This window comes from Phragmites australis, chromosome 3 (genome assembly GCF_958298935.1).
Source record: "Phragmites australis chromosome 3, lpPhrAust1.1, whole genome shotgun sequence".
NCBI classification, from domain to species: Eukaryota; Viridiplantae; Streptophyta; class Magnoliopsida; order Poales; family Poaceae; genus Phragmites; species Phragmites australis.
Window position 1 is genome coordinate 3368416 of NC_084923.1, and position 12615 is coordinate 3381030.

General features: G+C 42.6%; 1 protein-coding gene across 1 annotated transcript; it reads left to right on the plus strand.

Annotated features, from left to right (window-relative positions):
* Nucleotides 1-10854: 10854 nt before the first annotated feature.
* Nucleotides 10855-12107, plus strand: LOC133911604 (ethylene-responsive transcription factor ERF098-like). The gene is made up of 2 exons (XM_062353923.1): nt 10855-11354; nt 11696-12107. Exons 1-2 carry the CDS (start codon nt 10996-10998, stop codon nt 11709-11711), a joined length of 375 nt encoding a protein of 124 aa, XP_062209907.1. The 5' UTR covers nt 10855-10995; the 3' UTR covers nt 11712-12107.
* The last annotated feature ends 508 nt before the right edge of the window (nt 12108-12615 follow it).

Sequence of the window (12615 nt, forward strand, 5' to 3'; positions counted from 1 at the left end):
CCTGGGGGTACTAGTATCCAGTGCGGGGCAAGTTTGAGACGCTTTTTATACGTGCCGGGTGGGGTGGAGCACCGTGGCGTGCGACGGCGACGCTTCAGCTGCGGTGCGCGGTGTGGAAGCGCGTCTGGTGGGGTTGGCTTTCCTTGGGCTTTTTTTTGGGGGAGCCGGCTTTCCTTGGGCTTGCTCGCCTTGCAATTGGTCAGGTCAACTCCTCGGCCAGTCGACCGCGCAGGGCTGCGCCGGCGCGCCTGCTCTACAACGTGCGCGCGCGATACGGAGGCTTCGACACCCCAGTCTCCACCGGATGCAAGGCAAAGAGCCGGCCGAGGCGCCGGCGCGCCGGGTCTATGGACTCGCGTGCTCCTGGGAGACGGCTGGGACGAGCCTCTACCAGTGCCGATGCTAGAGTGAAATAGAGGGGTGCAGTATCTTATCCACTTTACAACTTTACACTCGATATTAGCCTGTACGATTTACTGTAGGTGCAAGAGTTTGAACTGTGAGGGTACGATAAAAATAAAATTCTGAGAATTAACCTTGATTTTCGATTTTTGGTAAGTGCATCCGCCCCCTGCTCTCCATGTAACTTCGCCCCTGCCCTCTACGCGGCCGACCTGGACTGAACTCACACGAATCTTCAGGCAGTAGGAGTTTTCCCCGTGATATAGACACTGGGTGACTACAAATCAAGACGTCGATACGTGTTTTTCACAACCTTTTTAGGAGTGGTACAAGTAGTTTGGGGTAATATATAATACGGTTCATCTCGGCAGTCGGCAGCAGCTTCTGTAGACTGCAGCAAAGCCATCCAAGCTGACAACGTACGCGTTATTAGTATACAGTTCAGAGGGCGTAACCAAGTACAAGTTCTTGACTTCTGAAGCACAACTGTTAGGGTCGGAATCGATGCCAGAGTGATTCGGCTTAGAGCAGTCCACTCCCATGCCGTCATGGAAGATGATCAATCCGAATCGTATGATTATGGTTCTGTAGCTAGTGTTCTAGAATAATAATGCAAGTAACAGTTTGATAATGGTGTTCTCTATCGTTACGTACCTACCGTCTCGTCTGCCTAACTCATTGCCTAAGTGAAGTAGTTCATGTGGATGAACATGAACAATATGAATTTCAAACCCCACTTGTTTATATATTCGCCGAACTAACGCATTATACATGTCCTGGTTGTTTGAATCAAAAGGATTTGGTTGCTCAGAAGTTTAAAAAAGGTGGCGCGAGAGTAGTTCTAACATCATATTTTAAAGAAGATGTTTGTGTCACACTAATCTGAATATGCTATATAATTTGGCACTATTTTTCTCGTTTTAGATTGCATAAAGTCAACTCTTTGCATGAAATCTATAATTGCCTGTTGATGCTTAATTAGGTTCTTAACAATCATGTTGGCGATTTTGAGGATCTGCTTATTTAATTTCATAAACATTTGTTTGAAAATAACATATACCTGTTTAATGTCATTCATAATTTTCTTAAGAGCCCCCGTCCCCACGTGGTGGTGTTGGTGGTTGAGGCATTTGTCGTGGATCGCCATATGAAGTCGCAGCTATAGTCATGCTTGACAGCAAAATTCTACGACGTAATTGGTCAGTTGTAGTGTGCGCTTGTGAGTTGTTGTTACAGCGGTGTTTGTTTGTCGTGTAGGGGAGTTTCTGCCTGTTGTCCCTTAAATCAATCGTTCGGTTATGAGATTTTTAGATCCGGTTTTACTTATAAACTATATTAATTATTTTAAAAAAAAAACTTGACCATGTTCTTGTCGTCCGTCAAAAAAATAATTTGCTTGAGAACAATGTTGTTCATTAAAAAACAAAAAGAAAACGAAATATGGGCCCTTCCAGTCGCAAATGGGCTTCACTTGTTTTTATCTTTCCGCGTCTCCTTTTTTAATACTATAGGCTCTTTGTATATCGGCCACGTTGACTTTTTGCACGCAGCTGAAGCCAACTTGGGCATTGAGATCCATGAGGGCAAGGCTTGGCAGCCCAAAAATTTATCTTCGTTCTTGGCAGGTCCTTGCGACACAGGTCGACAACGTATACAGTAGTATGCAGTTGCAGTTGTTGTATCTGCTACAAAATAAACCATACAACGGCTCCAAACCGACGTTGCTAGAGTTTGTATTTTTTAGAGAAGGCCGGTCTATCGTATGACCTGAAGTAAAATTCAGAGAAGTCGAGATTGTACATCACGTTCACATGCTTCATTCAGAACGTTCTCTTGAAGTGCCAGATGGAGACCGGGCATTCATGGCACCAAAACGGCAAAACTCAGTCACAACATCACTTAATTTAGTACTGCTACCATGGCAAAATCATCTCTTCAAATAGATTCGATCTCTAGATATTTTCCAGACTAGCTAGGGCAAAAGTGTTACCATCCGCCCCCAAATGGGCCAGATCGTTCCAATTGCGGTTCCTGTCTGAATGCCCTTTTTTCGCCCTGCGAGTCACTCCTGGTTCATAAAAAAGATCAGCCTTGTTATACTCCATCCATTTCTTTTTACAGGCCATATTACGGTTGGAAAAAGTCTTTCAAAACATACTTTGACCATTAATTTATTATCTTATTATTTGAGTGTTAAAAGAAACCTCCATGTTCGTTCTTAAGGTCACAAAATTATTATGTTAATAAGAAAAAAGAAAAATATCTAGATCACTTATTTTTATGAGCATCTAACGGTTAAAATTAAATCAAAGTGTCCATATCAAATACAATAAATAAATAGCTAAATGTGGAATTACAAATTATAGAAAATTAACAGTTTGATTTCCATATAGTTTAAGAAGCAAAGTATCTAAATAAATAGTCCAACTAAAATAAAATAAATAATAATTGATAGAAAAAAGTAATCGTATCAAGTATAGTCTTAAAAATTCAAATTATTATAAAATCAAATACCTAAATAAATAGTTAATGTAAATTACAATTAATCAATAGCTAGAATTCATAATAAAAATTAATGAAAAAAATTAAACTTTTTACTAAGATGATAGATTAAGAAGCATCGTGTAGCTCAATGTCGTCGCATAAAGCAGTAAATAGGCAAGTCAAACCTATTCTGATTTTGTTTGAGCTGCCTACCCCTGACGCACAATTTTGACAATCGATCATAACGTATACGAATCGAACCAATACATGTATACGATTCGGTTACAAGTTTAGAGCATGAATATTTTGAACTTCCACTAACATAATTTTTTTCTTCTTCTAATTTTATATTTTTTGTAAATAAATAACACCAACCTCATAAAGAAGCTAAAAGACTAATTTTAAATCAAAGATTATTGTAATAAAATATTACAGCGAAACTATGTTATCAATTGCTATGGAACCAATATCCTTCTATCAATTGCTATGGAACCAATATCTTATTACAATATATGTGAAATACAAATCTATATATACACTTTTTTACACTAAATATGTATATAGTCTGACTAATTGATGATCAAAATTTACCAAGTTTAAGTTTTTTAATCCTAATACACTATAATTTTGAAATGGAGAGGGTAGTAGGACCACGATTATGGCTGCACAATTTCCGATCTCTCAGTAGTAGCCCCAGCAAGAGAATTTCGTTGCTACGATTAAAGCATGTCCCAGGAAGACCGGAAATATCTGCCGCCGCATCCGGCGCGCGTCGGTGATGCCGTCGCCGTCCTGGGTCCGTCCAATAGCTGCGACCTGAACAGCACGCATCCATCGGCGCGATCTTTTTCTCTGGCGGCTGGCGCCGCGCTGCGCCACGTTTTCCCGCGGCAGGGGGATGAGGTGTTCGCGCCCCGGCCCTGCAGAGTGCGGTCGCGCGCATCGTCCGGCGCGCGGTTTCCAGGGAGCCGGCGCGCGACCAGCCCACCCGGGCTTCACATGGACCGCGTCGACATGGCAGGGGATCGACGGATGCGACGACCGAATGCCAAAACGGGCCGCGCGGACGCAGGTGGTGAGCGCGCGCGCGGCGGGGCTAACGAGACGACGACGCGGCCCGACGGCGACGGCGGATGGGAAAAGGCGAGCGGCTTTCGCAAATCATTGCCGCAGCCATCTAATGTCTCTCCCTGTCTGCTTTACTCGGCTGTCGGCAACTTGCGCCGACATCTTCTTTCCTCCTGTTTCGACGAACCACACGCCTGGCATGATCTCCGGCTGATTGAAGAGCCGTCGCGATGGATTTTTTAAGAAAGGAGATTACTCGGTTTTTATTTAAAGTCAATAAAAAATTTCAACAACCACACAAAATCAAACCGAAAATGAAACAAAAACAAAACAAAGCTGGGAGGACCAGCTAATAGATTAGAGTCTACAACATAAAGTTTAGAACATCTGTGTGATATTATTTTTCACATCAAACGTTCACCCTTGAGATCGGTTGGCGCCAACCAAGAACAACACAACGCCATGGGCTAAATCTCCAGCACATCAGACGCGCACACGAAGCTGACTTCAAAGGATTTGATCCACTGCACCATTCTCAACATCGTTGCCTCCATATTCATCTTTTCATCGGTTTTGAGAAGGGTCTTTCACTACTGTAAGTATGAAATCCCAGAAAACAAAATATCAATCGAAGAAGCAGGGAATTTCCTTTCAATCGTTATTTTATTACGCGCCCTCCAAACAGCCCACTCAAAACCTGCAATCATAAATAAATTCAAATTATACGAATTTTTAAAAGTCAGATTAATCCAATTATGAAACATATCACCTATAGATTTAGGTTGTTTCTTCCAACCAAAACATTCAACCAAACAGCACCATACAAAACGAGCTATATAGCATCTAAACAAGATATGATCAGAGATTTCTAATTTACCACATAAACAACATTTCTAACTGCCCTTCCAGCCCTTCTTCTCGCGATGGATCGCTGAGTAATATCAGCTAGTTGCCGCGACCATCGGGCCCGATGCTTGCAAGGTGGCCATGCATGAAAGTGTTAGTCCATCTCCATGCCTTCGTCATTATCGATCAGTCGTGCTTAAGATCCATTGGTAATGTAAAGCGAAAATTCTGGCCATGTGAATTCCGGCAGGCACTAAAGCAAGCAACTGCGCACATGAACATGTACAAAAGAATGGCTACGAGCACCCCTTAAAACTTAAAAAGACTGGCTACGATTCTATGAATCCACCATGACCAGACAAAGGCGGGGAAAGAAATATCGATTAAAGCGGTGGCCCAGGCAATACCGACATATGCAATGACATGTTTTGATTTGATGAAGTCTCTATGTGATGAAATTAGTAGTGCTATATGCAAGTTCTGGTGGAATGTGCATGATAAAGAGAATCCATTGGTTGCGATGGGAGAAATTGCAAAGATCAAAAGAAGGATGGAGGTCTCCGGTTTAGACATCTATATGGTTTCAATAAGTCCATGCTCTGCAAACAGTCTTGGATGCTTTTACAAAATTCAACTTCTCTGTGTGGTCAAGTTCTAAAGGCAAAATATTCCCCTCACAGCTCAATTTGGAGGCGCGGCCTATTGGGGGGATGCCATATACATGGAGGAGTATTCTCAGTGGCCTTGATTTGCTAAAAGATGGTATGATCTGGAGAGCAGGAAATGGTGAATCTATTGTATGGCGGGATATATCCTTGGGTGCCAGGAAGATCAATGCGTCGTGCAATGACACCTAGAGCAGGTTGCCTTATGACACGTGTGTCCGAGCTGATCAATCCAGTAACGGGTGCCTGGGATCATGAACTAATTAGGGATACGTTCTGGCAGGAGGATCATGATGGCATCATTGCATGGAGCAATGATCACAAGGGTGAAGGGTCTTTTCACGGAGGAATGCCTACAAAGTTTACAGTGAAAAACAAAGAAGATACAGTGTAAGGAGCGATGGGCAGAGCTCAATACATGAAAATATTGGTGCAGATTGGAAGAAAATACGGTATCTAGCTTGTCCAGGCAAAGTGCAACATTTTCTCTGGAGACTCGCTCACAATAGCCTTCCAACTCGAAGAAATAATCTCCAGCGTCGTGGTATGGATATAGACACAATTGTCCAATGTGTCATAAGGTTGGATGAGGATGGCGGGCATCTTTTTTTTTTAATGAACCGGCATAAGATTGTGCCAATTTTATTGAATACTCCCTCCGATAGTAAATGTAGATCATTTTAGATTTGTGCACAGATATTAAGAAAGTAGATCAAATAACCTTGTTGCCCTTAATTTATTTATTCTGTATTGGAAATGATAACGTATTTATTTGTGAGAGTTGTAGTATTTATTAAACAAGGGTAAAAAGGGAACAAAAGAGAAAAAAGTGTATAGAAGTTCGAGAATGACTTATATTTAGAGAATAGTTGGTGAGACTAAAACGACCTATATTTACAATCAGAGAGAGTATAGAAGAAGATTAGGTACATGTAGGCATCTTAGGAGCCTGAATTCAGAAAAGGGAAAAAAGAAAAGGGAGTAACTACAAGGTTTACTCTCCCGGGATTAACATCGCAAGTCACCTCGCTCCGGCGATAGCCCACGTACAATCTTCCTCTTTGATCTTCGCAAAAAGTGAGACCGCCGACAAAGCTTTCATCTGAAAAATTATATCATTCCGCTCCTTCCATATTTCCCATGCTGTTAAAAAAATTAGAGATCTCAAGCCTTTCTTTGGTACTTCTGAGGTTGTACTTAGCGCTGTCCACCACTCCTGAATTGATGCCATGGTGTCCATTTTTTTTTAGAAAAGACAGCACAAGCTTTGTCGATTTTATTAGACTAGAAAAAAGCAGAAGTTTTAGAGTAATAAAATGGGTCTCTCACGAAGGAGCACACTGCCTCAACAGAACTAAGGAAAAAACAATGGAAACAACAAAGGGGGAGGGAGGGCGGCAACTACCTAGCTGTGACCTACAGCTATCAAATGTTGGTAGAAGTTCTCTCTAATCTTAACAGCCACATTCAGAGCCAGATTACTTGTATTTTTGAATATTCTTGCATTTCTCTCCTTCTAAATGTTCCACCATAGGTGATCACGGGTTCGTCGAAATAATTTCTTTGCCATTTGTCAATCTTCATTGTGGCGGCATGCCACCAACCGGATAGTGTGTGAAACCAGTCCATCTCTGGCAAGTTGCTAAGCTGCAGCGAGTTTCCTCTTTTAGGAAATGCAACCATACCTCTTTTAAGAACACACAATTTTTACAAAGATGTATCGGGGTTTCATCTTCTTGGTCGCAGAGGCGGCAAGTTTGATTATCGAGCCATACTCTTTTTGCCAAATTATCTACGGTCATAATCTATTTTTAAGGAGAATCCACGCCAAGGTTTTACATTTTGGTTGCACTTTGACTTTCCATACAACTCTCATGTTGATTTTCGTCGTTGTTCCATAGAATTGAGCCTTGTAATTCCATACAGCTTGGTGGCCAATTTGTCGGGTCGATTTGTAGATATGCTATTCAGGAGGTGACATTGGTCCACACCCGTTTTGTGTAGCGGCACTCCACTAGGCAGGCATCTTTTCTTCAAATGCAAGCAAGTTAAGGCACGATGGAGAGCCCTATGTATGGAAGATGTGCGGCTAAAGCTGAAGGGATGTGATTCTGCTGGGAAAAAAACTATCTCGGAAATTCTCAAGTTGGAGGAAAAGAAATGCTTAATGGTGGTTACGTTTATGTGGACGTGGTGGAGCGATCGCAATGCTGTGAATGCAAAAGAGAGTGGCAGAAGTGTTATCTCTTTCGAGAGTCTGGTACAAAGAAGAATGCGTGAGTTCTGGGACTGTTTTAGCAAGAATAAAATAAATGTTCCTGCACTAATATGCAAATGGAAGCCACCACAAGGAGACTTAGTTGAGATTAATTTGGAAGGTGCGTTCAAGGAGGAACAGAAGCGTGGAGGATGGGGAATCATTGCTCGAGATAGTGAGGGGATACCCTAATGGCAGCAGCTGGCCATATTCGTTATGCTGTTCTCTGGCAGCTCTGTATGATACCCTAAGCGTTCAATCTATACTTTTATAAAATAGATGAATTATGATAGATTCAATCGATCTCCAACAAACATCTTACAAGATCAAACAGTTCACAATCAAAGTTGATACCCGTCTCCTCCTCTCACCTATGATATGGAAAGTCACAATTAATTATCCGATTAACAATCAATCTACTCTCCACATATAGTCCTTGATCGTCTTCCTTGATTATAGCGTACTCTCTTTCCTTCCGTCACTCTATTTCCAAAACATGAGTCAAGATAAATAATCATCATATAATGAAAGGCCAAGATCAATCAACGGTGTGTCATTTTCTTTCTATTTCAAAACTATGATCAGATCTTCAATGATTACGCTCTCTTTATTTCTCTTAGTCTATTTCTAAAATTTGGTCACAGTCTAATCCAGTCCCTATTACCGTCTACACGGGTTGAGATGCAACAACCTTAACTCCAGCCACGCGCCGATTACCTCCGTAGATGGGTGTCAGCTATCTCCGCTCATCGGCTGGCACCTACCTCATCAACACCGGCCATCTCATCAACGACCATCTCCTCAACACCATTTATCTCCACGTTGCATGGTCATCTGGATTCAATCATCGTGTATGCAAATAATTCTTTGATTATGCTATATTCTTTTACTTCTTTAGATTGCTATATCTTAGAGATTTCATATGTGTAAAATTGTGTAAAATAAGTGTGTAGTTGCTAGTATGGTAAAAGAAGCATGCAATTTGCGGATGACAAGGGTTATCTTTGAAACCGATTGTCAAATATATTACAGAAAGCGGTGACAAGTTCCGTCTACGATTCAGCTCCATTGAGTGCGATCTTCAAGGAACAAGACATTGCTCCGATCGTTTGTCTCTTGTCGTGTTTGCTTTTGCCCTAGATCATGTAACAATGCAGCACATGTATTAGCTAGCTGCTGTTGGTCTAAATGGTGAACGCCGAAATATGGCTTGACCGTTTCCCAGATTGTGTATCTGATGCGGTTGCTGGCGATTTAGCCGTGCATCTTGGTTAATGGAAACATGTGTGTTCCAGTTATAAAAAAAAGATGTGGAATCTCGAACGCGTCTGTACACTAGCCATACAACGGAGACGTGTTGCCATTGCCTTCCGGTAAACTCACTAGCAGCTCACTCACTATATACGACTAGGCCTATACATAGTACAGCAGATACCCGGCTGCGTGCGTGCAGATGCTGGTTTGGTTGGATTCTGCTCTCTGTTCATACGTGTGCCCTGTAACTTGATACTGCAATAACTGAAACTAGAAAGCGAACTGTGCATGTGTATTCATACATACTCAGGCCAGTAGAAACGCATACATATGTCATGCCTAATTTGGTACGTAGCAGACAACATAGGACAGCCTGCACGACACAGAAACGATCGAGGCCTCGATAAGCATCAATTAAGAATATGTGTGCCAATCTTCTTCTCCTGGATCTCTTTCTGCAGGTGCTTTCCCAGGCACGCATCCGTACGTCGGCGTCCATGAATATTCTCTTGGAGGGAAGCGTGCAGGAAGGTGCAGCTACTGCAGTGGATATGCACGTACGCCTCACGGCTCGATCGAGCCGGCCGGTATTGGCCTCAGCGACAAATCCTCCGTTAGGCGCTCGATCGCTCCACCCATCCATACGCGCGCGGCAGTGCAAAAGTTGCATGATTCGCGGCGGGCGAGAGCTAGCGATCGATCGAGCGCGCGCGCCGTCGGTGTAGCGAACGCGACCCTTTCCATCGATCCAGCCCATCCAGAACCCTCGACGGTGAAAAAAATCCCCCCCCCCCCCACGTGCCCGAGATTCCGTCGCGCAGCGACCTCCATGACCGACCGGCCCGCGGCCTCGCCCGCCGACGGGGCGTACTGCATGCGTATCGGCATTCTATTGCACCGCCGTCACAGCACAAAAGCAAGCACATCATACCACCCAGGCCAGCTGCCGCATTATATTTATTGTCAGGATCATATGTCCGTCTAACATTTCACTCCTGGAGAATCTTTAACTGCAGTTGCTGGCGGGGTAGATCATATCTGCTCGATCGATCCGATCGATCATATCATAGTCACCAAGCATATCCTCAGCTCTATGCATGCACCTGTCTAACTCGAGACGAACGGTAAAAGAGGCCGAGTGTCGATCGATTAGACCAGCGGTAGAAAGGCCAGCAAAGCGATAAAAGCGCGATGCGAATGCACGCTGCGATGAGGTAACTCTATTACTCGCGCGTCAAGCGTATATATACCACGGCTAGCTGCATGCAATACCGTATGCTGCTCAGTGACGGATCCAGGATTTGGCGATTAGGTATTCAGTATTAAAAAAAATGTTCAATCCAAAATACGAGAAATCTATAGTAGCGTAAATTTTAAAGTATAAATTATTCATAGTAGAGAAGTTTCAACTAATTAAGAGAAATTATAAAGTACTTAAAGAAAATTATAATTTAACTTTGTGTTTCTTCATAGCTTGGAAGCGTTTAATGATATCACTATCCTTAATTTACACAAAAAATTCACGCTCAACTGCTGACTGCCGAACTGGGCAGTCACAATATAGAGATCATGAGCTCCTGATGCTTATTGATATGGTATGAGAATGTAGGCTCTTTTCAGTTAATAGGTCAAGTGGAGGATGGATAGTAGTTTGGGGTCACGATTTGCTGGATGATCTGATGAATTGAAGCAGCAAACAAGTAAATTGGCCTAACTAGAAATACATATATGTAATATAGCTGCTATATACTTAATTTTTTTTTTAAAAAGTTAGGTATCTAGTTGAATACCCGTGCATCATGGTGGGTCCGCCCCTGACGCCGCTCACAGTGTATAAATAGCCGCTGCATATGCCATCCACACATGCACCAGAATCCCAACATATATCCAGCTAGCATCCAGCTACAGTGCTAGACTAGCGTAGCAAGATATATATGTGTGCTAGGAGCAGTAGCTAGAGTACTTGCCTAGCTCGCTCCTCGTAACCTCGGAGATAAACTGAACTCAGTAGCTAGTTTCATGGAGGATGACAAGAAGGCAGGCAAGTACCGCGGCGTGCGGAAGCGGCCGTGGGGCATGTTCGCCGCGGAGATCCGGGACCCCGAACGCAGCGGCTCCCGCGTCTGGCTCGGCACGTTCGACACCGCGGAGGCGGCCGCGAGGGCCTACGACCGCGCCGCATTCGCCATGAAGGGTGCCACGGCCGTGCTCAACTTCCCCGGCGAGGCTGCCAGGATGAGCACTGGGTCCTCCTCGTCGTTGACGTCGGCTCCGGCAGCCTCTGGTGGGAGGGGGAGGGACCGGGTCCCTGACACGGAGAAGGTGGAGCTGGAGTGCCTTGACGACAGGGTCTTGGAGGAGATGCTCGCGGATGACAAGTACAATAAGAACTACTGATACTACCAACAAGAATACTAATTGAGAACCAAGTTTTGGTGTGGAGATTGTCGTATCCTTATCTATTAAGATTAAATATCTAGTTTATTTTTTATGTGTCTTATTAATATAGAATTATTTTCACTGATAAACAACGTATCCGTTAATAGCGAGTCGTATATGATGGTTTTATTCATCTTTAAGTTTCACATCTTCGATTTTTGATAAACATTATATAAGTGTGTATAGTGGTGTGAGTATGTACGTGTTATACTGGATATTAAAAAACTAAAGAAGAATACTACTTTGCATGGGCCAGCTTGACACTTGTGTTCGCTTCCAGGAAAGGAGACAACTAATACTACGAAGAATAGCCACCGTTCTTCCGGTGGCTGGAGCATGGACATAATAACTAGCCATGACTTGCATGGACACACGTGTAGACTAAACCAGCTTACACGTCATTGTTCCAGCAAGCTCATGCAGCGTGCTTTGTCGCCGCGAAGACGGAAGTAGTAGTAAACCATGTATGCATTTGGTTCAGCGCCTGTACGTTAGCACCACTACACCCCCTTCTATACATTATACATCGTACACAATGCTACTGTATCTTTCTTAAAGCTGATTGCATATTCTCACAAAAAAAAAATGAGCATAGTCATACAAACTATTTTCAATTGTGGCTACTTGAGAAATATAGCTAATTGGTAAGAAATGGCTGGGGTTTTAATGATTCTCCTCCATCTGTTCGAGTTGTTTGGAGCTTCGTTAAGTAAAAGTTCACTCCTATTATTAACCGAGCCAAATATTCAAGTACAAATGATATGTATCGATGATTTGCTTTTTTAGAATAACTTTGTTGGAGCTCTTTTTGTTTTTTGTCTTTGTTTTGTAATTTGACTTTGTACTCCTTTTTAATTTTGATTTTAATATATAACCAGTAAAGGATGATCCTACTGTTTCATAAAAAAGATATAGCTAATTGTTTGTGGAATTCTCAAGACTTGATCTCGTAAAATCTGGTTGTTGTGTTTAAAAGAAAGTGCTGATCAAGTGGGCCCCTTTCTTAAAAAATAATAAAATGGCATTTGGAATATTTTAATTGTAATACCTTATGTTTTTCTCGATCACACAATATACCTTACAAAATGTTAGTATTGGATATTATTATATCGTTGTTTCGAATGTCGTCCTTGAAAAGGCTTACACAAGTCCTCACTTCATACTTGTCATTGTGTAATAATCATACTTCACCTTGACTTG

Excerpts from the sequence above, each read along its gene's own strand:
- LOC133911604 (XM_062353923.1), top strand. The coding sequence starts at position 10,996 with ATGGAGGATGACAAGAAGGCAGGCAAGTACCGCGGCGTGCGGAAGCGG.